Source organism: Acipenser ruthenus, chromosome 15 (assembly GCF_902713425.1).
Source record: "Acipenser ruthenus chromosome 15, fAciRut3.2 maternal haplotype, whole genome shotgun sequence".
Taxonomy (NCBI): Eukaryota; Metazoa; Chordata; class Actinopteri; order Acipenseriformes; family Acipenseridae; genus Acipenser; species Acipenser ruthenus.
The window spans coordinates 17658338-17686233 of record NC_081203.1 but is presented as its reverse complement, the minus strand read 5'-3'; the positions used below and the strand labels follow the sequence as shown (position 1 = coordinate 17686233).

Below are 27896 nucleotides of genomic sequence, written 5' to 3'. Positions count from 1 at the left end.
AAAAGAATGGACACGTGCATCAAATATATGAGAATGATATCGGAAGCTTCCTACGCATGAAACACTAAATTAGGGTTGAAACATTAATGCAGTATTAATAATTGTATGTATTTGCTTGTTTTTGTGTATTTTTAATTGGGCATAAGAAGGTTACACATGTAGTCCTTGATAGTGGGGATATATGTCAGCCATACACAAGAGGACAATTGGAGCGACGGCTATACTATCCACGTTATAAAGGAGCGCCTTATAAAGAGGGAACACTAACACTGAGGTAGAGAACGAATCTTTTGGCAGTAGTTCTCGTTATTGTATGTCTGATGTGTTACTTTTGCTAGTCAGTGAAGTACTGTAACTGCTGAATTTTGAGATTTTAAGCAATATTGGGTAAACCCACTATATGGAGTGCTCACACAGCAATGCACAGTAAGGACAACAACCCATATTGCTGTATTACTATTAGACATGCTCACATGTACCACATTCTTTAACAAAACAAGATGGATTTTATTTACATGGGGGGTTTATCAACTAACTAAAATACCACATCATATTTTTGTGAATACTGCTGTGTTTTTTCTAATTAAATAAATAGTTATATAAGGAAACAGCTTTTTATATATATATATATAGTATATATATATATACAGTATATCTACACACACTCAGTGTACAAAACATTAAGAATACCTTCCTAATATTGAGTTGCACCCCCTTTTGCTCTCAGAACAGCCTCAGTTCGTTGGGGCACGGACTTTACAAGGTGTCGAAAGCGTTCCCCAGGGATGCTGGCCCATGTTGACTCCAATGCTTCCCACAGTTGTGTCAAGTTGGCTGGTAGTGGATCTCTACTCCAAATAGCTCGTTCCATCTCATCTCACAGATGCTCAATTGGATTGAGATCTGGTGACTGGGCAGGCCACTGCAGTAAGCTGAATTCACTGTCATGTTTGTGGCACCATTCCTGGACAATCCTAGCCTTGTGGCATGGGGCATTATCCTGCTGAAAAAATCCATTAGCAGATGGATACACTGCTGCCATGAAGGGATGCACCTGATTGGCAGTGATGTTCAGATATCCTGTGGCATTCAAATGTTGCTCCACTTTTATCAAGGGGCCCAATGGATGCCATGAAAACACACCCCACACCATCACACCACCACCACCAGCCTGCAATGCTGACACATGGCATGATGGATGCATGTACTCATGTGGTTTTCTCCATACCCTAGTCCTCCCATCAGCGTGAAACAGCAGGAACCGGGATTCATCAGACCAGGCAATGTTTTTCCAATCCTCCAGTGTCCAGTGTTTTCGTTCCTTAGCCCACTGCAGCCGCAGTTTCTTGTCTTTTGCTGAAAGACATGGAACTCTGTTAGGTCGTTGGCTGCCATACCCCATTCGTGTCAAGGTACGACGAGTTGTGCATTGTTTTATGGGTCTTTCGGCACCAATGTTGTACTGGACTGACAGTTGACTAACTGTAGCCCGTCTGTTGCTCTGCACAATTCGTGTCAGCCTCCTTTGGCCTCTTTCATCAATGAGCCGTTTTCGACCACTGGACTGCCGTTGGCTGGATGTCCTTTAGGTGGTGGACCATCCTTGATACACATGGGAAACTGTTGAGCGTGAAAAACCCAGCAGCGTTGCAGTTCTTGACACACTCAAACCGGCGCGCCTGTCACCTACTACCATACCCCACTCAAAGGCACTTACTGTAAACCTTTTATCTTGCCCATTTACCCTCTGAATGGCACACATACAGTATACAATCCATGTCTCAGTTGTATCAAGGCTTAAAAATCCTTTAACCTGTCTCCCCTTCATCTACACTGATTGAAGTGGATTTAACAGGTTACATCAATAAGGGATAATAGCTTTCAACTGGATTCACCTCGTCAGTCTATTTCATGGAAAGATCAGGTGTTCCTAATGTTTTGTACACTCAGTGTATATATATATATATATATATATATATATATATATATATATATATATATATATATATATAGCGCTCTTACTGGCTTTAGTAGGCTAATCTCTCTTTTTATTAAATGTCGTTTGCTAAATGTATGAAATCCAAGTTAACCTTCGCCAGCATTCTAGGTATATCACAGAGCCCAGTACCAAAGTCCAGTGAGTGGTGCATTCCATACCCTCACCACTGTCTGTATAGAAAGTGCTGCTGCACTTAGGGATCTGTTATTTAGGAGGCTGTGTTGTCCGGTGGTTAATGAAAAGGGCTTGTAACCAGGAGATCCCTGGTTGAAATCCCAGCTCACTCACTGACTCATTGTGTGATCCTGAGCAAGTCACTTAACCTCCTTGTGCTCCGTCTTTCGGGTGAGACGCTGCTGTAAGTGACTCTGCAGCTGATGCATAGTTCACACACCCTAGTCTCTGTAAATCGCTGTGGATAAAGGCGTCTGCTAAATAAACTAATAATAATTTCTTTAGGAATGAAAATGAGATTATTATTATTATTATTATTTTATTCCTTAGCAGACGTCCTTATCCAGATTCTTATAATTACTAGAAACTGTTTATTTTACACAACATATGGAACTATGGTTATTGACATGTATGGTTACTGTCAATTTTACACTTTCTTCAGATTACAAACACATGCCATGTTGCAACAATGTGTTGTGCAAATTCCATTATTATTTATGTAAAATGCTCTTCCAAACACCAATATATGAACTCTCTTGCCTCATGACCTAATTACAATCTGTCTCAGTGTAGATGGTGTAATATTGTAATCTCTGAGGGTATAGCTGGTGTAATATTGTAATCTCTGTGAGGGTATAGCTGGTGTAATATTGTAATCTGAGGGTATAGCTGGTCTAATATTGTAATCTCTGAGGGTATAGCTGGTGTAATATTGTAATCTCTGGGAGGGTATAGCTGGTGTAATATTGTAATCTCTGAGGGTATAGCTGGTGTAATATTGTAATCTCTGTGAGGGTATAGTTGGTGTAATATTGTAATCTGAGGGTATAGCTGGTGTAATATTGTAATCTCTGTGAGGGTATAGCTGGTGTAATATTGTAATCTGAGGGTATAGTTGGTGTAATATTGTAATCTCTGAGGGTATAGCTGGTCTAATATTGTAATCTCTGAGGGTATAGCTGGTGTAATATTGTAATCTCTGAGGGTATATCTGGTGTAATATTGTAATCTCTGTGAGGGTATAGCTGGTCTAATATTGTAATCTCTGTGAGGGTATAGCTGGTGTAACATTGTAATCTCTGTGAGGGTATAGCTGGTGTAACATTGTAATCTCTGTGAGGGTATAGCTGGTGTAATATTGTAATCTCTGAGGGTATAGCTGGTGTAATATTGTAATCTCTGTGAGGGTATAGCTGGTCTAATATTGTAATCTCTGTGAGGGTATAGCTGGTGTAACATTGTAATCTCTGTGAGGGTATAGCTGGTGTAACATTGTAATCTCTGTGAGGGTATAGCTGGTGTAATATTGTAATCTGAGGGCATAGCTGGTGTAACATTGTAATCTCTGAGGGTATAGCTGGTGTAACATTGTAATCTCTGTGAGGGTATAGCTGGTGTAATATTGTAATCTCTGAGGGTATAGCTGGTGTAATATTGTAATCTGAGGGTATTGCTGGTGTAACATTGTAATCTCTGTGAGGGTATAGCTGGTCTAATATTGTAATCTCTGTGAGGGTATAGCTGGTGTAATATTGTAATCTCTGAGGGTATAGCTGGTGTAATATTGTAATCTGAGGGTATTGCTGGTGTAACATTGTAATCTCTGAGGGTATAGCTGGTGTAATATTGTAATCTCTGAGGGTATAGCTGGTCTAATATTGTAATCTCTGTGAGGGTATAGCTGGTGTAACATTGTAATCTCTGTGAGGGTATAGCTGGTGTAATATTGTAATCTCTGAGGGTGTAGCTGGTGTAATATTGTAATCTGAGGGTGTAGCTGGTGTAATATTGTAATCTGAGGGTATAGCTGGTGTAATCCTTGCAATGTGTAACACCCCTTATAAAGGTGTGCTGCTGTAAACAGTGGTTAAAGCGTAACACCTTAAAAGCATTGCCAAGCATGGGGGATGAATGGGAACTATGGAAGCGCATATATCAAGGGCTGGTCAACCATTGCAAGATGCAAAATGACCATCAAACACACACTTCAATAAGTGTCACGATGGCACCCTTGAAAGCATTGCTGTTAGTATACAAAGCTGCATCTGGCAGACTTCAAGGAAAGGCTGCTAGTAGCAGCTCGGTTAGCAGGTGCTTCCGAAACAAGCCAATTGGAAAGCCTGATTCTTCTCCAAAGTGATTACTTCGTTGTTCTAAACAACAAAACGATTTAAAAACAGCGCTGTGTCCTGACCCTGTACATTAGCACATGATTAAAATTAATCTGTTATCTAGTACCAGGCAGGCTTCAAATGTCACGTTCTATCAATGCACATGCAACCTGCCGCAACGTCAGCCGCAGATACAGCGTATCTGGGCAGCTACTTCAACCTGAAGCAGTGATCCCGCCCACCGCTGCACTTAGAAACACAATCAAGTTGTCAATCAGCGGGGCTCTGGCCAATCACTTGGCAGGGGTGCCCCTTGTTGTTCCTAAGAGGTATTGATTTTCACACATGATGGAGCTCGCGGGAGATACCTATTGATTCACCTTTGAACACCTTGTTCGTTTTAACCTGGCTTTGGATTTTTTGAAAGCACGTTTTTAAAGGCATGTTTGTTTGTTGTTTTTTTAGACCGATTCCATCATTTCAAATATAAGAAGACTGTGAGCATTTGGGTTGGAAATAGTAATATGGGAAGTGTTAACAATAGTGTCTGATGTGATGTGCACTTTCTAAAAAGGCACATTGTAGCGATTAGTTTGTGTAGCGGTGCTTTACTTTGATACGTGTGTAAAGGTGGTTATTGTATGTAGCAATTGCACGTTCTAGGATTAAACAAACAATCGGTAACATTACAGGGGTCGTTGTGACTGGACGAGAATGATGCGAAATGTTGCGTCTTTAATATTATGAACTTGAATTGGTACAATAACTGCTCTCCATGAAAAGCGGGTATTTTAAAGGTTTGCTGTATACAGTGCGAGCATCTCCGTGAAGGACGCAGCTAACACAGCCGAGCCGAGAGCCCCAGCCTCTTTCACCTTTGTGTTGTGATTTCTTCTCACTCTTGTTTCCCCCCCCTTAGCATCTGAAAAGGCAGCCCTGAATCGATGGCGCAGATGTTTCTTTGACAAGACAATAACACACACTACCGGTGAGTTTCCTTTAAAAGAAAGTTAAATACAAATGTAGCCAGAGGAAAAGGGGTGATGGGGAGAATGCATGCATTGAAAACAGTGTCCTTTGTGTTTTGCAGAAAAAAAAAGCCGCATCATCCGTAGCCTTTACAGAGCCTTTTCCGCAGGACTGTGCTGCTGTTGCTAGCTAGACAGAGTGCTGGTGCTGTTCAGACAGACAGAAGCAATCTTTGTTCTTCGGCTCGCATCGTTCACAATACATCTTCTCCCATGGCCATGCCGAAATGGACACGAGCTTGTATTCAGCGCGTTGTCGTTTGAGATACAAAAACAATAAATGAGATGGTTGGTGATTTTGAATTCTCTTAGTACACAGAGCAGCGTGCATGCCAGCACAGGAGCGTTGTAAAAGAAGTCGCCATGTAGCAGTTGTGTTGCGAGTTGTAAATAAAATAAGAAAAAGAGACAGGGTTGGGAGGTCTTTGCTTTCTGAGAAGGACCTCCTCCCTTGGTAAAAAAAACGGCGTGTGTTTGGAGGAGTTTGCTTTATAATTGGAACAGAGCTTCCGTTCTCTTCACTTAATCAAGATGCGGATTAAATAGACAATTTAGCCGTACATTGAGTGGGTGGGTGGACATGTTAATACTTGGCGTGTGGCCGTTTACTTCTAGAATGCGAGCCTAGAGAGATTATCTTCTCTGTGGAGAAAACATTAGTTCAAAAGCCGTATTCTGCATAGTTGTGATATATTTTCTTCTAGCAGTAAATTACGCCTTGTGATTTCTTGCTTTGGTTTCTATGAAGAGATTAGGTTAAGAAGACGTTTATATTATTACACTCCTGTGAACCCATGAAAATGTTTGCATTTCTTTAGTATAATAAGCGTAATAATAAAGTATTGACAGAGATTTAGCAAGCAGCTCTTGCGCCAACGAGGTCACTTTGTTTACAAAACCCGTTATGTAAAAACAGATTTTCGGCGTGCTGCCAAATTTGAACCGTCTGCTCTATTGATAATAGAGAAGGGCGTTCTTGCAACATATACTGAGTGTGGAATATAAGATAATATGTGTGTTATAGTACTGGAGAAACAGAGTGTGACAGCGAACAGTACAAAGAACAACACCCCCGCCCCCCCCACGATCGTTCCTTCACAGAGTAACAAGATGTCGGGGTTCTTGCAGCTGCAGTAGACGCAGTGGTTTCACAAAAATAATAATAATAATAATAATAATAATATACAGTGTATGTTTGCATGTACATGACAAATACATTATGCCCTTTTTATGTTAAAGTCGATATTGTGTTCATAAAAAAGCACGTTGATAAAACGTAGCTCGCTACCCGTGACGGTGATTTTGTGTAGTACGGTATTGGGGAAAACAATGTGGCTCAGCTACGCAGCGCTGTGATGATGCTGGGAGTGAGCTGGGAGTGAATGCCTGGTTGCCTCCTGCAACTGTGAAATCAGAATAATGTCCTCCTAATTTGCTAAAATGGTTAAACTGGTGTATTATTATTATTATTATTATTATTATTATTATTATTATTATTATTATTAAGACTGAGAAACACCTGCCATAGCACTGTAAATAGGATGCAGAGCCACCCTGAGTTGATTCAACATGACCAGTCTGCACAGTGATTTCATTAAAGTGACCCTTCCAGCTGATTACAGTCTGTAATTCCTAATTCCTTCAGAGAATTTTGCATCACTTTATAGAATAAACTCATTTTGCTTAATAAAGTCCAATGAAATGTGCTGAATAATGTTACGTTAACTATTGAATTACACACTAGCCATAGCTGTAGAGAAATGCAGCCTTGGATACAGATGCACCTGTCAAACAAGCACTAGCATCTCTGAAAGTATCTGCTGCCCAGCCCATTGTAACCGATACTGACTTGAAACCAATTACAATTACACTTACAGTAATTACAACTGTACTGAAAATAACATAAACAACTACACACATTCACATGTTTACTCTGTTCTAAATAATCACAGGTACAAATACACAAACACCATGTCACTTTTATTTTTTCAAACAAATGGGGTCACTAAAAGTGATTGACAATCCGAGAATAATGATCACTCGATGTAAAACACAACATGGAACTGCAGATGAGATTTCATAATGAGCTGTTCACATGTATTTCAATTGAAGAGTAATTCATTTTGACCGTTGGTCTCTGATCAAGATATACTGTTCTTTTGTTGTTTGGTAAATGCAATTAGATTTGATCTGGTTAAGCTGCTTTTAATATCAAGCTAACAGTGCTGCTGTAAATGTAATTGCACTGGATTGCATATGCTTATCAAATTATAACATTGTGAAATAATAACAATGGCAAGTAAATGTGTAATAGAAGTGTGATTGACTGGGTCTAATTCTATTGTATAGTTACAATTCCAAGTACACAGGTGTGCCAAGGCTCCACTGACTCAAATTACAATGAGGTGGTTAGAATGGGAATTGACTGCAGCTCTGATTGAAGCAGGGAGATGCAGCCTCTAGAGAAGAGCTTCCCAAGCCCTGTCCTGGAGACCCCCAGTGTCTGCTGGTTTTCATTCCAGCTGAGCTCTCAGTTACTGAACTCAACCCTGAATTGAACTAATTACTGTTGCTTAATTAGACCTTTTTAATTGTTCTCGGCTCCTAAAAAAGGTGCTGATTTTAAGTTACTTATAAAATGGTATAGTTAACTTGAAATCTGCAGCTGTTTAAAAGCTGAAAACAATAAAAAGGTCTAATTAAGCTTATGAATAGTTCAGGTAAGGGTCTTGTTCAGTAATTGAGAGCTGAGCTGGAATGAAAACCTGCAGCCACACGGGGGTCCCCAGGACCAGGGCTGGGAAGCACGCCTCTAGATATTACTTTGCAACAATACTGTTTGCATAACAAAGTACATATCGCAGGCCTCTTTAAGAAGGGTGTTATATTATCGTATGTTGAATCTAATTTTTGCAATGCTTTTATAAAATGTTATTAGTATAGCATATATTTAAACTTTACTTCCTAAAACTAATTACAAATGAAATGCTGTGCATAGTTTACAACGGCACAATTAGCATCCATATTCCTGCTACAGTTTAGTTCATGTGTGTTAAAAACAAAGTTCCCTTGGAACTGGAGTGAGCGGTTTTTATGTTTTACTTTTGTCACAAGGAGTTCACGGTATTAGTGAGCTCTGCTTTCAGAGCTGAGCATGCTCAGTTCAAGCTCAGGGCAGTGTCCTGTAGTGGTATCTTAGGGTTGTGGCCATCATGTTAATAAAGACAGCCACTGGTCAATTCAACACACAAAAACTATTCTATATATAATAGAAACGTCTCCCAGGTATACCCCTTAGCAGATTCCCATAGTAAAATATAGCACAGTGAAAGCATGGTAAAGCACAGGTAAGTATTGTAAAGCACAGAGAGGTGTGGTAAAGCATAGGGAAACATTGTAAAGCACAGAGAGGTATGGTAAAGCACAGAGCAGTGTGGTAAAGCATAGGGAAGCATTGTAATGCACAGAGAGGTCTGGTAAAGCATAGGGAAACATTGTAAAGCACAGAGAGGTATGGTAAAGCACAGAGCAGTGTGGTAAAGCATAGGGAAGCATTGTAATGCACAGAGAGGTCTGGTAAAGCATAGGGAAACATTGTAAAACAGGTATGGTAAAGCATAGGGAAGCATTGTAAAACAGAGAGGTATGGTAAAGCATAGGGAAGCAATGTAAAACAGAGGTATGGTAAAGCATAGGGAAGCAATGTAAAACAGAGAGGTATGGTAAAGCATAGGGAAGCAATGTAAAACAGAGAGGTATGGTAAAGCATAGGGAAGCAATGTAAAACAGAGAGGTATGGTAAAGCATAGGGAAGCAATGTAAAACAGAGAGGTATGGTAAAGCATAGGGAAGCAATGTAAAACAGAGAGGTATGGTAAAGCATAGAGAATCATTGTAAAGCACAGAGAGGTATGGTAAAGCACATGAAAAGAACACAGACAGGGAAAGCTGCAGAACTGTCGTGCAAATTTACTGTATTAAACTTTTAAAAGGGACTTCACAGTACGTTTTTTTTCGTCATTTATACTTCCATTCTAGTTTATAGTGGCTTGTTCAGTACCCTGGAACTCACATTATGCAAGCTGTATGAGCTGAGTTACTGAGGTCACTAACTTTTTATAAGCCAGTTCATTTTGTCCATATCTTAAGTAATCTCAACTTGTTGAGTTTTACAATGGAATAAATAACTAACTAAACAAAAGCTATCGATGAGTTAGTTAGACCAGTGTTAAAAATACAAAGATTGCTAACCAGTAGTTCATCCCTACCAATTGATGGGTCTCTCCCTGCTTTAATACCCTCTAATAATAATACCTGGAAGGGTGTTTGCCCAACACAGCAGATCACACGCCAATGTGAATATGCTCATATGTCTATTAATAGCTAGTGGAAGTTGTGTATTGTTTTGTGGGAGCACATTGTTATAACAATCTGTGCCCATTTCCCCCCCAATTAAACAGTGCAGGCACATTCTCAATTCAATCCCAAGTCACAAGCTTTCATTAAAGGGCAGCAGTGTGGAGTAGTGGTTAGGGCTCTGGACTCTTGACCGGAGGGTTGTGGGTTCAATCCCTGGTAGGAGACACTGCTGCTGTACCCTTGAGCAAGGTACTTTACCTAGATTGCTCCAGTAAAAACCCAACTGTATAAATGGGTAATTGTATGTAAAAATAATGTGATGTCTTGTAACAATTGTAAGTCGCCCTGGATAAGGGTGTCTGCTAAGAAATAAATAATAATAATAATAATAATTAAAACACTTCCAAATACCTGTCAGCATGCATCCATACACACAACCCGTGCCAGTCTGCACACATAAGAACACAGTATATACAGATGTGCTCAAATTTGTTGGTACCCCTCCACAAAAAATGAAGAATGCACAATTTTCTCTGAAATAACTTGAAACTGACAAAAGTAATTGGCATCCACCATTGTTTATTCTATATTTAATAGAAATCAGACTTTGCTTTTGATTTTTTATTCAACATAATATTGTAAATAATAAAACAAATGAAAATGGCATGGACAAAAATGATGGGACCGCTAACCTAATATTTTGTTGCACAACCTTTAGAGGCAATCACTGCAATCAAACGTTTTCTGTAGCTCTCAATGAGACTTCTGCACCTGTTAACAGGTAGTTTGGCCCACTCTTCCTGAGCAAACTGCTCCAGCTGTCTCAGGTTTGATGGGTGCCTTCTCCAGACTGCAAGTTTCAGCTCTTTCCATAGATGTTCGATAGGATTCAGATCAGGACTCATAGAAGGCCACTTCAGAATAGTCCAATGTTTTGTTCTTATCCATTCTTGGGTGCTTTTAGCTGTGTGTTTTGGGTCATTACCCTGTTGGAGGACCCATGACCTGCGACTGAGACAGAGCTTTCTGACACTGGGCAGTACGTTTTGCTCCAGAATGCCTTGATAGTCTTGAGATTTCATTGTGCCCTGCACAGATTCAAGGCACCCTGTGCCAGGCGCAGCAAAGCAGCCCCAAAACATAACCGAGCCTCCTCCATGTTTCACTGTAGGTATGGTGTTCTTTTCTTTGAAAGCTTCATTTTTTTGTCTGTGAACATAGAGCTGATGTGACTTGCCAAAAAGCTCCAGTTTTGACTCATCTGTCCAAAGGACATTCTCCCAGAAGGATTGTGGCTTGTCAATATGCATTTTAGCAAATTCCAGTCTGGCTTTTTTATGTTTTTCTGTCAAAAGTGGAGTCCTCCTGGGTCTTCTTCCATGGAGCCCACTTTCGCTCAAAAAGCGACGGATGGTGCGATCAGAAACTGGCGTACCTTCACCTTGGAGTTCAGCTTGTATCTCTTTGGCAGTTATCCTTGGTTCTTTTTCTACCATTCGCACTATCCTTCTGTTCAATCTGGGGTCGATTTTCCTCTTGCGGCCGTGCCCAGGGAGGTTGGCTACAGTTCCATGGACCTTAAACTTCTTAATAATATTTGCAATTGTTGTCACAGGAACATCAAGCTGCTTGGAGATGGTCTTGTAGCCTTTACCTTTACCATGCTTGTCTATTATTTTCTTTCTGATCTCCATAGACAACTCTCTCCTTTGCTTTCTCTAATCCATGTTCAGTGTAGTGCACACAATGATACCAAACAGCACAGTGACTACTTTTCTCCATTTAAATAGGCTGAATGACTGATTACAAGATTGGAGACATGTGTGATACCAATTAAAGAAACTAATTAGTTTGAAATATCACTATAATCCAATTATTTATTATCTTTTCTAAGGGGTACCAACAAATGTGTCCAGGCCATTTTAGAATATCTTTGTAGAATAAGCAATAATTCATCTCTCTTCACAGCTTCTTTGCTTTATTCTATGACATACCAAAGGCATGCAAGTATACATGATAAAATAGCTTTTAATTTCATCACTTTTCAGGAGGAATGAAGCATTATTTCAATGAGCTGTAAGGGTACCAACAAATTTGAGCACGTCTGTATGTGTTAACTGAGGAGTCTGTCAGGCTGTTTATATTTATAAAGACGTGGCGCTTTTATCCGCGCCGCAAACAAAAATACAAATAATAATACATAGGGGCAGGACACTCCGCCACATATGGCTTTCAGACATTTATGATAATTCTTAACCAGTGTGTTACGTCTTGTTGGTGAAATCTGGGCTTGTTTCCTTCAGCTCAGACAGATTGGATACACAATGCTTGGCTACAGCTTTTTTCAGATCAATCTAAAGCATTTCTGTTGTGTTGAGATCTAGTGATTGCGATGGCCATTCCAGAACTCCAGAGTTGAGTTAGCCGTATGCTTTGGGTCGTTGCTGCGTTGGAAGGTCAACTGTCTGCCAATCATCCTACGAGCAGATTGTATCATTGTACAGTCATCTCCAGCTAAGAGAACACCCCTCGGGAAGCAAGCAAAGTGTTCTTATAGCCAAAGTGTTCTCTTAGACGGAGTGAGCCACCAGACACAATATGAATCGATAAAAAAATAAATATGTTTCACTTGTCAAGACGCACATGCATCAACATATGAAATGAACAGAATAAGTAAGAGAAAAGCAATAGGCAAGTGTATGTTAATAAACTATAATAATAAAGTAACAGACAAACTAAACACCCCTACACACTTTAAAAAATGCGCTTGAACAATTTCCAACTTTGTGTAGCAAGAGAAACAGAGGCGCATTTTGCTGTTTGTTTACATGCCATTTTGTAGCGATGAGATGCACTCGTGGAAATCAGAATACAAAACAAGGCAATGATGTGACAGTGGTTCTGGAAAGATTGAATAAACCAATCAGTGTGCCTCAAGACACTCGCGATGACAAGTCGCTTTTGAAAAGACTGAATAAACCATTTTAATTTAAATGTGATGATGATAAGTTATCAGGTTTCAAAACATACTGTGTCCGTTGTGAACAAATCGTTATCGTTGCCAAGAAGGTGTTCTTTTAAGTGAAGTTCCTGTTCCTTTAACCGGAGCATTTACGATGGGAACAATCTCTTTCACCACAAGGGTGTTCCCTTAGGGGAAGTGTTCTCTTAGGAGGTGTTCCTATACGCAGAGACTACTGTACTTTGTAGAATTTTTAATACATGGCTGCATTAATTTTATCTTCAATCACATGAATGTCTCCAGTCCCTGAACTGCTAAAACACCCCCTTATCATGATCAAACCACCTCAGTTTTTAACTGTAGGTACAAGAGTTTCTTCATTAAAGGCTTCCCCTTTTTTTCTCAAAACATATGTTGTCCATTTTTGAAGAGTTCTGGTTTAGTCTCATTGGTCCAGAGAATTTTGTTGAAGAATTTCATATATTTTGGCAAATTTGTGTTTTATGAATTTAGGGGGCAGACAGGGGGTAATGAAGTACCTGGTGCTCCTGGGAGAGCCTGCCTGCTGTGTGTGATTACCAGCTGTGGAATAGAATCAGCAGGTCGGTGTGTTCCAGTGGGGCGTCGGGTATGAAAAGGTCCCGTTTATACACCTCAGGGCTGCTGCAACACCACAAGCCAGCGGGCTGAAGATCGTCATCCAGACACCCAGACGTATCACCCTTAACCTCCATCTCGATGTCCTGCCTGTCACTCAGCAGTGAATGCACGCACCCACACAGCACTCGCCTGTCACAGCCACCTGCCATTGTCTGCTGTTCCTGTTTATCTTTGAAGGTCACCCATTATAATCATGCCTCGGCAGAAGCTTCTTTACCTACACAGCTGACAGGCTGAAGATCGTCCACGCCACCCGGACAAAGAGACAGAAACATCTTGAAAAGCTCCGATCGCTCGTGTGGGTGAACCGGGATTAGCGCCTAAACAAGAAGCCGAAACCACATCCGGCCGGGTGTGTAGCCGGAGTTGGGTTTGTTTATAGACAAGAGTGAAGATTAGTTCCGATCTAAAGTATAGCGAGGTGCCCTCAATCTGTCGGATTAGCGCTGCTGTTTACACGGCACCTTTTATTTGATAGTTTTTTTATTTTGCTTATGTACATTCCTATGTATGTCCTACGTGCGCTACCACCGCTGGTAGTGTCACGTGAGTGTCTGTGTGTGTGTAAATAAAACCTGCACACCTGTGTGGCGTATCAACTCCCACCTCTGTCTGGATCTCCTGCCTGTCACTCAGCAGCGAGTACACACCCACACGGCTCCACCCTGCTACAGTGTGTTACTGAATACTTCTGTCCACTGTACCCTTTAAAACTTAATAAAAGGTTTATGCAAAAAAAAAAGAACCACGCAGATTTGCAAACACATACATAGAGCTCCAAGTGTGATGAAATGCTGTACGCCTTTCCATCTGACCGTATGTCACATTTTTATACATACTGTATATATATATATATATATATATACACACTTGAATGGGGATGAATGGAGGAGCCTGCCTGTATGTATGAGAATATGGTGATTTACTTTTTAAATAATGCTGATATAACTTTCACATTGTAATGTACCACATCCAAATCACACAGGGAATCAGCTGATCTCTTGCTGTGAGTTGAAGAAGTCCCAGCTTATCTTACGCTGTGCTCTGGGTTATGAGGTGGATTCGGTTGTCAAATAACTCCCTTGTTTTCCTGTTGTGTTTGAATAGACCTTCCTGACTTTGTGCGTACTGCAGAGCTGCAGTGGAGATGCAGAGGGGACCAGTGCTACTGAACTCAGCCCGTCGGGCACCGCGCCAAACCCCAGCCTTGCCCTGAGGGCCCCAACCAGAGTTCCATGCAGCTCCTGGACCCCCTCAACAAGTGTGCACTCGATGGAGCCTGAGTCCTTGTGAAGTGAGTGGGCTTTACTTGGTTTGTCCTGAGAGAGGAGAGTCTCCCTAACGAGCTCCCTCAATCATTTAGAAAATTATTTATTATTTGTTTATTTCAGCAGACGCCTTTATCCAAGGCAACTTAGAGACTAGGGTGTGTGAACTATGCATCAGCTGCAGAGTCACTTACAACTATGTCTCACCCGAAAGACGGAGCACAAGGAGGTTAAGTGACTTGCTCAGGGTCACACAATGAGTCAGTGGCTGAGGTGGGATTTGAACCGGGGACCTCCTGGTTACAAGCCCTTTTCTTTAACCACTGGACCACACAGCCTCCTTGCTTGTAACAAATTGTGTCGTGATGGCTGAGGTATGTAAAAGTTTCAACTAGAATAAGACAAGAAGACATAGAGAAAGGCCCTTAGTCAAAATGCTTGTCATTTAATTTATTTTCTTTTAGTATTTTTAGTATTTCTACTCAAAAATTAGAACTACTGTTCAGTAGTTCTGGATGGCATGTGAAAGTTACATGAGAAAATGGCCAGCATGCACAGGATTTGAAAGTAGATTGTGATGTGTTCTTGTCAAACTTCATGAGCATATCTCTTGGGTTCCATCTCTTTCTTATCATGCACAGTGATATTGCATTTTATGTGAAAGACATTTAACAAAATTGTCTTAAAAATGGGTGTTTCTTACACAATGATGGCAAGGCAACAAATGATAAATGGCAGGATACAAATTAGTGCTGGAACAAATATTAAAATATCAGACATATTCGAACCTGTGTTCATCCAAGAGCTGATATGAATCTGTAGGTTGTTCGTTGATCTTTTGTCCTTAGAGAACGGACTGGGGATGCACTCTAAATAAAAAAGTACAGTACTAGAAAACTCAGCTGATGTAACATACAATGCCATTACTTTGTAAAAAATGACTTACATGAAAAATGATATGACAATACTCGAAGTGTGCTCATGCAATGACCCAGTTCTTTATTGTGTTTCCATCAGTGCTTTATAACTATGTATGGCCACAAAATACACCACCAAGTCACCAGTACAAGCATTTCCCAGTAGCGTTTTGTTTCTCATTGTTTGCTCATTCTTGTCTGTTCTTCCTCAGTTGACATGGATGATGAAGATGGCACCTGTTTGCTTGATGTTTTGTGGTGAGTAGTAGCAGCAGCCATTGCCCATAACCCCTAAAGCATGCCGAAAATTCACATTCTGAGCCGCATGTATGTATGTATGTGACAGAGCATATCGAGTGCTCTGCCCTGCCTCGCAGCTCCACTGCAGATGCAGTAATCTTTTCTGATGTGTGCTCTCTCTGTTGCATTGAATGTATGTATGTGACAGATCATATCGAGTGCTCTGTCCTGCCTCGCAGCTCCACTGCGGGTGCAGTAATCTTTTCTGATGTGTGCTCTCTCTGTTGCATTGAATGTATGTATGTGACAGATCATATCGAGTGCTCTGTCCTGCCTCGCAGCTCCACTGCGGATGCAGTAATCTTTTCTGATGTGTGCTCTCTCTGTCGCAGTGAATGTATGTATGTGACAGATCATATCGAGTGCTCTGACCTGCCTCGCAGCTCCACTGCAGATGCAGTAATCTTTTCTGATGTGTGCTCTCTCTGTTGCAGTGAATGTATGTATGTGACAGATCATATCGAGTGCTCTGTCCTGCCTCGCAGCTCCACTGCGGATGCAGTAATCTTTTCTGATGTGTGCTCTCTCTGCTGCAGTGAATGTATGTATGTGACAGATCATATCGAGTGCTCTGTCCTGCCTCGCAGCTCCACTGCGGGTGCAGTAATCTTTTCTGATGTATGTTCTCTCTGTTGCAGTGATCCCCAAGCCCTGAATGACTTCTTACACGGGACCAGTGAGGTAGGCCTTTGTTTACCGCACTGCAGTGCCCTACAGCTTTCAATCTAAAGCCTAAAGCCCACATGACAGTAGCGTGGGGTTAGTTACACATACATAAGTTAGAGTACCCAAGATAGAAATGTTTGAAAAAAATCACATTATGTGTAATCTGTCTCTCTGATTCCTCAGCAGCTGGAGACTGAAGACTTGCTCATCAACGCTGCTGGGACAGACAGCTCCCTGTTCACTGATTCCACTGTGAGTATATCATGTAGGCCTAGTATACAGTGTAGGTAATAGTGATCTAGTATACCGTGTAGGCAATAGCGATCTAGTATACAGTGTAGGTAATAGTGATCTAGCATACAGTGTAGGTAATAGTGATCTAGCATACAGTGTCGGTAATAGTGATCTAGTATACTAGTGGATTACAGCAGTGTTATGTACAGTGTAGGTCATGGTGATCTAGTATACTGTGTAGGTTCAGAACTCCTAAAAGCTTCATCCATTGTAATCCAGTCGCTGTTTAGTTCTGTGACCCGAAGTGTGACTTCTTTAAGTTTATTTCAGAAGTAGATTTGAAAAAATGCTATTAAAGAAATCAAATACAAATATACCATAATGTGTTTGTTGTTTATAAGTGAGATCTGTGAAATGATGGTAAAACATATTAGCTCTGTGAGTTATCTAGGCGTGCAAAACTAAATATTATTGTGTTGCAGAGCCCGGCCTCCCTGCTGGCTGATGACCCCCCTGTGCAGGGCGCCCCTCCCCCGGGCTGCGTGGACCTGTCCTTCCTGGAGGAGACTCTGCTGGGATCTCCCCCCCGACCCCCGAGCGAGGGTCCGGGGAGCGAAGAGAGGGGCGAGGAGAGAGAGGAGGAGGAGGAGGTGGAGGTGGAGGAGGCCTGCGATATCCTGCGACAGAGCCTCCAGGAGGCGGATATCACTGAGCAGACCCTGGCAGAGGAGGCAGGCCTGGCTGCCAGAGCCCTGACCCATCCTGGGGATGTCCTGCCCCTGTACGAGGCCCCGGTCAGTACCCCCGCCCCTGCCGCCCCCTTCCTGCCGAAAGCACTGACTGTGCACCCACTACATGGGCTGGTGGCAGGCCTCCAGAACATACCCAAAGACACCCAAGGGGCGGTGGACCCCCCCCAGCCCTCCTTGATGGCTGTTGGCCCTGGCTGCCCCTCACTCTTGGGAAAGCCAACCCCTCCCCAGCTTATGAGCCTCCTCCCAGGGACTGTTTTCCCCACTCCGACCATGGAGCCGCCTCTCACCCTCAACCCAGCCCACAGCTCCAGTGTTCTGATCCAGAAGGCCCTGCCGAACTTCAATGGGAGCTCTCTGTTCACCAGCGCCTCCATCGCTAATGCACTCCGAACCAACCCCCAGCCGGGCCTCTTCCTTCCCAGAGGACCCTTGATGCCCATCCAGCCCAAACTCCCCATCAGCATCCAGCCCAGGCTGGTCCAGATCAGTCCCAAACCCCCTGGCACTGCCATCACGACCGCCCAGCATCCCAACCCCCCATCGGGGCTAACCTTTGTCTCTGGTAGCCCCACACAGAACCTCCTTCTCTCTGGACCGCCACACAACAGCATCGTCAAGCAGCAGCAACTGCAGCAGCAGCATCCTCCTCCCCAGGGGCTGGCCAAGCCTGTCAGCTTGCAGCTCCTGAACCAAGCCGGCAGCATCGTCATCCAACCCCAGGGCATCTTCCCAGCTCCCAACCAGTTCATCCTGCCGGGACATCTGGCAGGCAACCCCCCAGTGACGATCCCTCAGCCCACGGCTGGATTGACCAACCAAAGCTCTGCTGGTCAGCCCACCCAAGGGGTCAGGCGGAACTCCTCTGGTCAGGTGATGGACACATCCCAGATCCTCCCCGGCCAGTTGAATTTCGGACCGGTGTTCACAACGCCCAGTGGTCAGTTGGCAGTGAGGCAGGGCACCATCCTCTCGGGCCCCCTCCAGTTCCAGCCTGGTATCTTCCAGATGCCAGCCCACCTGGCCGGAGCATTCACCCCCCAGCCGCCCGGCCCTCGAGGGGGAGCAACGACTGTGCAGCCGCCCCAAACCTTGCTCCACAGCGCCCCCTTGGCGAACCATATCACAGTGCTCAACAGCTCCGGAGTGCTGGGTCGAGCAGTGAGTGTCCAGCACAGCGCAGACCTGGCCTCGCTGTCCATTGTGAATGGACAGCCCATGGTCCCGGGACAGCGGCCCACACTGACTCCTCTGGTAGGAGCAGAGGGAGCCCCCAGAGCTCAGCCCTCAACAGCACACAGAGAGGAGAGTGTGCTTGGATTGCAGGGACCCCTCAGTAATGGGCAGCTCCTACACCTGCAACAGGTAACTGCTCCAGTCCTGTCTGACTGAGGTCAGGTTAGCAGTGCTGACCATGGAGAAAAGGATAAGCAGAATGCTAGCTTTCCATGTTGAAAAAAATCCATGATACATTATGGTTCTAAGTGGGGAACACAAAAATAATAGTTGTTTCTGTCTTTACTCACAAGTTGATTAATTCAGTTACCCACGAAGAACCACCGTGTTTTCTGTTTATACCGCTCATAGTTAAGCATTTACTAATGATAGAAATATTAAAAAACATTTTTTTGGTTTTATGGATTAAACATTGGCGTTGCTGTGAGGAGCTCTGAATTCAAAGCCTGGCGAAGCTGCTATTGTGATGTCACACTGCTACAAGCTAGCAAGTGAAATATATAGATTGCTTACTGTTTAACCAGTAACTGACTGTGACCCTGTATAACTATATGTTTATATACTGTATGTATCTTTTAGCCTCAAGTTCAGAACCAAATCCACCTCCAGACTGTAAACCAAATCCAGCCCCAGTCCCAAACTCAGCTACAGATCCTGCCTGCCACGGTGCTCCAGTCGCAGGCTGTGTCCTCACTCCAGACCCAGGCTTCAGCTCAGCTGCTGGACCCGGCTGCTCTTGTGAAGGACAGCCTGCCGTCAGAGCCGGCAGGCCCGGGCCCTCGAGATGTTACTGGGAACAGCGCTGACCCCAAGCAGCTCGCAGTACAGCATCTGCAGCAGGTAGGCTCAGAGAGCAAAGCAAAAAAGGGTCATTATTGTCTTTAAATAATTAGTGAATAGGGCCCATGTTTGCATCACAAGGTAAATAGTACAGCTGAGCAGATACTCTGAAAATCTGAGAAATTCCCTTTTTGTAAATTTGTATTTATAGTGTGTCCGATTATTATTTTCCCCCCGATGTTCTCCCAATTTGGAATGCCCAGTCGCTTTTCCCCTCACCCCAGCAATTCCCCACATGGCTCAGGAGTCCTAAAGGTTCAGTGGGCGTCCTCCGATCCCACGACCAAGCCAGCTTTTTTTACCCAAACTCAAGAGCGGATGTCAGGGAGCTACCAACCTGTGGAGGACAAAGGCCAGCACTGCACGTGTCTGCCTTTGAGCTCACTGGGCGCCTGGCCAGCAGGGTTCTCTGTAGAAACAATCCCTGCCGGTTTTGCCTCCCTTTGGAGTCCCCAGCGAAGACCGGCCTACTTCACACAGCCAGGACGCCAACCACTGTTTTATCTTTTATCTGTTTGATATCAAATTATTTTGAGTTAACTTCTTGATTTCCAATTTGCTCGTTTTCATAGAAAAGTGTCATCTGTGCAATGAATTGTGGGATTGTAGTCCTGGGCAAGATTTAACCTCTGATTAAACTTGACAAAAAATACATGTTCCAGTTTGCACAGCAGTAGACAATTCAGTCAGCGTGATTCTCTCTGGCTTTATCTGGCTTTGAGCTTCCTTTGAATTACTCTTGCCAAAACCATGATGCATATCTGCACCCATACAAATGTCTAGCTGATTTTTACATTTAACGAGAGAAGCACCTATCCAATTGTGATCAAACCTGGCTTGGACATTCTGTACACAAGTATCTGAATCTGTCTGTCTGCATGAACACATGTCTGACTTACATTCTTACATTCGTTCACTCACTCTTTGTTTTTTTGTTTTTTTAACAGCAGGTCCTGCAGTTGCCAGACCCACCTCCTACCAGTAACACTGTAACCACTCCCTCTCTGCTTACTGGCCAAACAGTGGGCCTGCCATCCACACCAACCAATCACAGAGAAACAGCAGCCCCCACTAATCCTGTGATTGGACAAGCAGTGACCCTCTCCTCTCCACTGGCCAATCAGAGGCAGGCAGTGACGCCCACTCCCCCAGTGAATGGACAGGCAGGGGCCCTGTCCTCCCCTCTCCTCGGACAGACAGTGACCCTCACAAGCTCACAGAGTGGGGCGACTGTGACCCTGCTGACCCCAGTGAGCCCCCCACAGACTCACCTGCCCCCCTCTGTGCAGCAGTCCGGTCTCTCCGTGCAGCCTCAGCCACCTCCCCAGATGCTCTGCCGGAGCAGTGAGTATCAGCAGCTTTAGCAGACTAAGAGACAAGGCAATCATGCAGTCAAATTCCTCTCAATGCAGCACTATTCAATCTGCTTGTCTCAGATTGTTGCTTATGAAAGAGCCACACTTCATGACAGGGGTATTAAAGTGATAACTACAGGGTGCACTGAGTGTAAGAGGAGTCTTCCTAGTGGATATAAGCTGAGACAGTCCAGGATGTTATACTAGAGAGAGAGGCTGCTGTCTCCTTGATGTAGCATCTAGTTATAGATATTACATGACAAGTGTTTAGTTATTTTCAGCTAATGCCTTCATCAGTAGTAATTACAATCTGTGATTCCAATCTTTCACCTGCAGTATTGATGGCTGTTGCTAGGATTTGTCGTATTTGAGTGGCATGAAGTTTGACTCAGTACATTTCTCTCTGCAGAGCCCTCTGCTGTCATTGCGGTGGACGGGAAGCTGAGCCTTGGGGTTGAACCCGAATCCCATCAAATTCAGGGGCTGGTCCAGGGCCTATACAGCAAGCCACTGGGGCAGCCAGGACCACAGGTATCAGGCTGTGTATTCAAATTAGTAGCTGTGGCACCAAAAATGATTCCGCAGTAACTTTCAGTAACCATAATTATCCCCCGTTGGTGATGAAATCCTCTTCAATGGGATAAAATGGAGGCGGTTGTACTTACGTATGTCCATGCAGACAGTAGTGTGTACGTTATTAGACCCCTCAAGATGTGTCATTTATATCCTTTATATACCTGCCTACGTGAAAACCTCTGGGGGTGAGAATTGCCATTTTCGGTCAGTAATCAGTTACATAGAAACAATGTGTGAAAATGTTAGACCACTTTAATTAGGCATCTTAAACAACTTCTAAAAGTCTCAAGCATTTTACAACTTGTGGCTGGGTGTTCCTTTTCTCTTACTATTTTAAATGAATTGCACGCGTGGCCTATTAAACTCATCAATTCAATTAGACAATCACTAATTTGCCTATTTTGACAATTTTCCAAGATTTTCCATTACTGTGGTTTAATTTCGTATGAACAGCAAATCAAAACAGAATCAATGGGGTGTTGTAATAAATGTGTGTGTCACACTTCACACAGCATATGTACCATGAACAAATAATACAGCAAAACATGAGCAATGAACCTTTTCAAAAGCACTTTCCATGAAGTCAGGCAGCTTTCACTGCCATTGGAACAAATCCCTTCAGTAATCACAGTGCAATAGCAAACAGCACCACAAGGTTGTTGTCCTTCTCCATGGCTTGTTTCTTCATTTTAACCTGGTGGTATCAGTTTTGTGCAACTATGGGGCCACAAAATGTAAAGTAATTGAGTTAGTTACCAAGACCCCCTACAGGCACTCCACGGTGCTTAATTCTGTCTCATATATGAAAGGGATCCTGTGCTGTTTCAGTCACAGTGACTTGTCTTCTCTTTGACAGCGTCCAGCCCTGACGGTGAGTGTGGAGAGGTGTGTCGTCACTCAGCTCACAAGACAAAGGTCAGAACCAAACCATCAACGCGCAGGGTTATAGAGGGTTGCACATTAAACATGGCAGGATGTGAAATCTTACCGCAGAGTTGTGTTCATTAGTCCCATAGACTTCAACTACTCCTGTGTGATGTAACTGGGAAGTACAATCAAATCTCCAGCTCTGAATCACATCGAGCTTGGTATGGATCAGCTGATATGTCGAGAAGAGTGGGGAAAGATATCCCCCAGACGTTTCCTCAGAAGCTTGTAATGCTGTGACAATTCACCTAGAAACTATGAGACATTTGACACAGTTTCATATATGGCAAGTTTTAGGTCATCACAAATGAATTCTGAATTGGTACCGCTGCTTTTCCTTCACTATACAGGGTGTCCCTCAAGGCAGGCATCATAGGCAGCATTGCTGTAGTTGTGTTCAGTGGATTGCATCGCTGTAGTTGTGTTCTGTGGATTGCATTGCTGTAGTTGTGTTCTGTGGATTGCATTGCTGTAGTTGTGTTCTGTGGATTGCATTGCTGTAGTTGTGTTTAGTGGATTGCATTGCTGTAGTTGTGTTTAGTGGATTGCATCGCTGTAGTTGTGTTCAGTGGATTGCATCGCTGTAGTTGTGTTCTGTGGATTGCATCGCTGTAGTTGTGTTTAGTGGATTGCATTGCTGTAGTTGTGTTCTGTGGTTTGCATTGCTGTAGTTGTGTTTAGTGGATTGCATCGCTGTAGTTGTGTTCAGTAGATTGCATTGGTGTAGTTGTGTTCTGTGGATTGCATCGCTGTAGTTGTCTTCTGTGGTTTGCATCGCTGTAGTTGTGTTCTGTGGTTTGCATTGCTGTAGTTGTGTTTAGTGGATTACATTGGTGTAGTTGTGTTCTGTGGATTGCATCGCTGTAGTTGTCTTCTGTGGATTGCATTGCTGTAGTTGTGTTCTGTGGATTGCAGGTTTCAGGAGCAGTTGCGCTGTCATCAGAGCTCCGTGATGGATCCCGACTGCACGTCTGCATTCGTCTCGCTCCAGGACACACTCTGCCGGCTCCTCCCCTACCACACCTGCGTGGGGACACTGCCCTCAACGGGGGAATTCCACATAGGTACAGTAACGCCGGAGGGTAATCCATGGCTGGGGATACAGTGAAGAGGTGACAGGCATTACATTTGTTAGGGCTGCAGGGATATAGGCTTTAAAGTAGTCACAGCTAACAAAACACAGAATGCCTAAAAGGTATTGACAATGTTGACCCAGGGGACTTTTTTGACCTGAAAAAAGAAACAAGGACCAGGGGTCACAAATGGAGATTAGATAAAGGGGCATTCAGAACAGAAAATAGGAGGCACTTTTTTACAGAGAATTGTGAGGGTCTGGAACCAACTCCCCAGTAATGTTATTGAAGCCGACACCCTGGGATCCTTCAAGAAGCTGCTTGATGAGATTCTGGGATCAATAAGCTACTAACAACCAAACGAGCAAGATAGTCCGAATGGCCTCCTCTCGTTTGTAAACTTTCTTATGTTCTTATGTTCTAATATTTCCATAACTCTTACCTGTGCTGCACTTCTATCCTCTAATCAGGTCTCAAATGAGTGGTTTTACAGCACACGTGTATTTCCATTTTAAAACAGGGTACCTGGGACATCACTAAGTTATAGAAAGTTCTCATTTTGCTTGCCTAACTTTCACTTCCTAGGCCATTTCACCTCAGCTGTGTCTTCGGGGTCAAAGCATATTACTGGCTGCAAAATATGAGACTCAATACAAGAAAAGCTGGGTGTTTAAGGACAATTTTACTCTTAAGAACATAAGAACGTTTACAAACGAGAGGAGGCCATTCAGCCCATCTTGCTTGTTTGGTCTTCAAGTAAAACGACCAAGGAAATGCCTACTTAAAAGTATGGCTTATGAGCAGAGATAGACTCAGTATAGTGTAGTACCAGATATATATTTTAAAATGAATATGCTTTTTTTGCTACAAGTCTTTTCAACACAGCATCTCACCTGAAAATGGAGCCACAAGACAGGCAAGATTTATGGAATTACAAACACATTAATTGCAAAGTATCTATGACATGAAAGCTTAAACAATCAAAAAAGAAGCTGCAAGGATGTGCTACAAATCAGGAGCTAAACAGAACTGGAAACCAAACAGTGTGACGAATCCATTTACCTTTAATGTTGCAAAGGACATACACAGCTGGTTTCACAGACCCTGGTTAGCACTAATCTAGGACCTACAGTCACATTGGCTACTCCATGGTTAGTGCTAACAAGGGTCTGTGACTTTAATGATAGACAGGAGTCTTATACCTAATAAAAGCCTATACAAACTATAATAGTAATGTATCAAATAGTTCACGCATGTAATTCCAATGTAATTCCACTTGCTGTGAGCACTCTGTGTGTTTGGTGGGGTTGGATCTGCTCCTTGTGATTTGAAGTGCTCCTGTGTTTCTCTGTGTCTAGTGGATGAGCAGTTTGGAGTGGTGTCCAGCCTGCTGCTGAAACGCACCCAGGAGATGCTGAGCAAGTACCGGCTGCTGCTGCTCCAGGAGGCCAGGGTAAGAGTGCATCACTGTGCATGCTGAACACGCCTGACGTTGTCCACTGGGCTGAGCCCCCCATTGCACCAAGAGGAGCCTGGGAGAGTCATGGAATCAACTGACCCAACGAAGGGAGTTCCAGTGGTGGAGATGAAAACAGCCACCAATCGCTGTGTCTCCACCAGTGATTCCTTAACTCATCCATGATTCCAACAACCAGTCAGGCAGGCAAGGCACGGGAGAAGCTAAAAACCTCTCTCTATAAGCTTTTTGGGAATTTTAGGAAAGTATGGTTCCTTCACAACATATATATTGAGACCAGCAGATAGCAGTGCATTCAAGGTTACTAAATAAATTTATTAGCTTTTAGCTACGGGTATTTAAAGCTATGATGAATTAAATCTTTCAAACAGTTAATGCATATATACAGTCACATGTGATCAGCTCACCATTAAGAACACCACTCCCTGTCAACCACTATTCATGTAGAAACAGATCTGAAAGTTTCGTTCTACAGTGCTTTTCACAAAGCTGTAGTTGGGAGCCATAGTTAAGAGACCAAGCTACCAACATTTCACTCTTTGGTGGTTGGAGCTGAGAGATTCCACTGCTGTCTGTACTGCTGACAAAGGTGGAGCACAGTTCTAGCCATTCTAGTTGAATCATACAGTTCCTGAGTGGTAGGTTTAGTCCTGCTGTATTTCCTTGTGATTGTGCAAAGCGTTGTGTTTGCTGTGTTAGCAGCAGCGCAGGGGTCACTGTGTCTCTTCGCTGGTTGTTGCTTCTGCAGCAGGTGAGTCCGTCGGCAGAGATGGTCATGCTGGAGCGCTTGTTCCTGCAGGACGAAAGGAGCGGGCTGGGAGAGGAGCGGAGGAGAGCCAGGCTGGACCCGGGTAAGAGCAGAGCAGCTTTCTCTAGCAATACTGCTCATGGAGCCCTACTGTAACCAACACCCGGAACTCTTATTGCATCGCAGTTTGATACACAGCTAATTTAAAGGGATACTTGGTGTACGTTTATGTTGAAGAAGCATCATTAGAAAGTTTCATTGTGGACGACCCAGGTCTGCTCAAAACAAACGTGTTCCTCTAAAAGCTCAGTGATTTATTGCAGCATTTTGTGTGTCCCTCAAAAACGAACACCAGAAATAAATAAAGGGCCCTAAGGTTAGTCTATGTGATCTGGGTGTCATCTTCTTTTTCTTTTTCTAAGATCGTTATTTGTCATGCTTACTAACTATTCCACTTATGGAAGCACTGTGGTTTTCTAACGTGATGTGGATGTGTTCACTGAGGCCTGTGCTACAGTGAGAAACTTCCCAGCAGTCATCTTTGAGGAGTCTTTTAAACAGCAGTTTTACCTGGAATAGTCCCTTAGAAAGTTCACCATAGTAAAAACGCACAATGAAAGCGTTCTAAAGCATAGAGAAGTATGGTAAAGCATACATAAAAAAAACATAGCAAACTAACCCTTATAAAAGTGTCCTATAGTAAAAACACAGCAGTGTAATTAAGAGATTAAGACCTGGAAGGTTCAGTGAAGTCATTTAGGGTTGGAACAAAAACCAGGAGGGCTCCGGACCCCCAGGACCGGAATTGTCCAGCCCTGACCTGCAGTATCTGATTTATAAATGAAAATGTTTGTAGGTGCATGCTGTGCACTATATATTGTGCATATTTTTTGAACTCCCCTCTTTTTGATCCCCTCTCCCAGACGGCTACATCGCCTCAATGTACAAACCTGCTTCCAGCCTCTCTCCAGCCGCTACATCTGTCACGGCCCCCGGCTCGTCTGTGATCTCTCCCCTGCGCGGGGCCTCCAGACTGGGCCGGGGCAGCCCGCCCTGCCCCCCTCCCCGAGGGCTGAGGACATACCCTTCCAGCAGCCGGGGGGGGCTGAAACTCACCATCAAGCAGGAGGCCGGCTCCAGGAAAGTGGTGCGCAATTCGGCCTGCGAGCCCCAGGGAGAGGCCACTACAGCTGGGCACAGCCGGGAGCGATTGGGGGGGCTGACGAACGGGAACTCCACTCGGGGACAGCAATGGGATGGTTTGGATTTCAGGGAAGCTGTCCCTCCTCCTGCCTCCCCCCCTCTGGTTCCCAAAGCTATGGATCGCCAGGACTTGTTTGACGCCTGCCGGAATGGGCCGCTGGCGGAGCGGATATCGGTGGCACAGGCTGGGCCCCCAGTGAAGCAGCAGGAGGCGGCAGGGCCTGTGTTTTCTGGCCGAAGGACAGTAGAAGACTCTCCGGAGGCCTCCTGGGGCCAGCCCCCTCCCCACGCCAAGCGCCCGCGATCGGAGGCAGAGGACCCGGGCTGCAGGAGCCCCCCGGACGACAGCGCCCTCACCGAGGACCTCCAGAGCGCCATTGACAGCATCCTGCTGCTGCAGAGACTGCAGGGCCGCGGGACCTCGGCACTGGAGGAGGCCGTCAACAGCATCCTGGAGGAGCAGATGTAGCTAGGGGTCGGGGGGGGGGGGGGGGGGTGGCAGGGTGTGTGACTCGGGCTGGGAGACAGTTTGAATGATGGTGCCACTTTACTAATACAGTAAAACCTCTCACAGCCAAACAAGAACCCTAAAAAGATATTCTTCCCCTTTGCAAGTAAATATATAACATCTGGTACTTGTTAGATACTGATCCCAGAGATTGAGAGCTGAAAAGTGCATTTTCTATGACAAGGCAGGAGAGCAGAACACACAACAGGGCGGTTACCAGGGGCTGCTCGGAGGATAACAGAGGTTTTACTGGAGTAGCTTTAAGAAGTATGGAATGACTAGTGATGAGGACAACTGCAAATATGTTGAGCTAAAAATGCCAAAAACGTCAGTTTTCTTCTATCCCATTTTTTTGTTGGTTTTGTCCACGCATAACTAAAAAACACTGGTAGGATTTCATTTTGCCAACCTTGCCAAACTAGAAATCAGTCTCACGGTCTTCAATTTGTTATTTAGGACTTCTTTAAGCTGTCATAATTAAATTCACATGCGTTCTTGCCAAAACTGAACAAAACTGAGAACT

At 43.8% G+C, this 27896-nt stretch overlaps 1 protein-coding gene across 1 annotated transcript; it reads left to right on the top strand.

Annotated features, from left to right (window-relative positions):
- Nucleotides 1-4516: 4516 nt before the first annotated feature.
- On the top strand, nt 4517-27334 carry LOC117419681 (BRD4-interacting chromatin-remodeling complex-associated protein). The gene is made up of 14 exons (XM_058987243.1): nt 4517-5272; nt 14401-14587; nt 15691-15736; nt 16417-16459; nt 16628-16696; nt 17161-18795; nt 19246-19506; nt 20454-20850; nt 21271-21392; nt 22294-22352; nt 23280-23428; nt 24796-24890; nt 25663-25765; nt 26586-27334. The coding sequence occupies exons 3-14, from the start codon at nt 15696-15698 to the stop codon at nt 27332-27334; spliced, it is 3723 nt and encodes a 1240-aa protein (XP_058843226.1). The 5' UTR covers nt 4517-5272; nt 14401-14587; nt 15691-15695.
- The last annotated feature ends 562 nt before the right edge of the window (nt 27335-27896 follow it).

What these genes read in the sequence shown, in the direction of transcription:
- LOC117419681 (XM_058987243.1), top strand. Translation starts at nt 15,696, where the DNA reads ATGGATGATGAAGATGGCACCTGTTTGCTTGATGTTTTGTG. An exon ending in TCTTACACGGGACCAGTGAG is followed by an intron (nt 16,460 to 16,627) that starts GTAGGCCTTTGT and finishes CTGATTCCTCAG; the next exon opens with CAGCTGGAGACTGAAGACTT. An exon ending in CCAGATGCTCTGCCGGAGCA is followed by an intron (nt 20,851 to 21,270) that starts GTGAGTATCAGC and finishes TTCTCTCTGCAG; the next exon opens with AGCCCTCTGCTGTCATTGCG.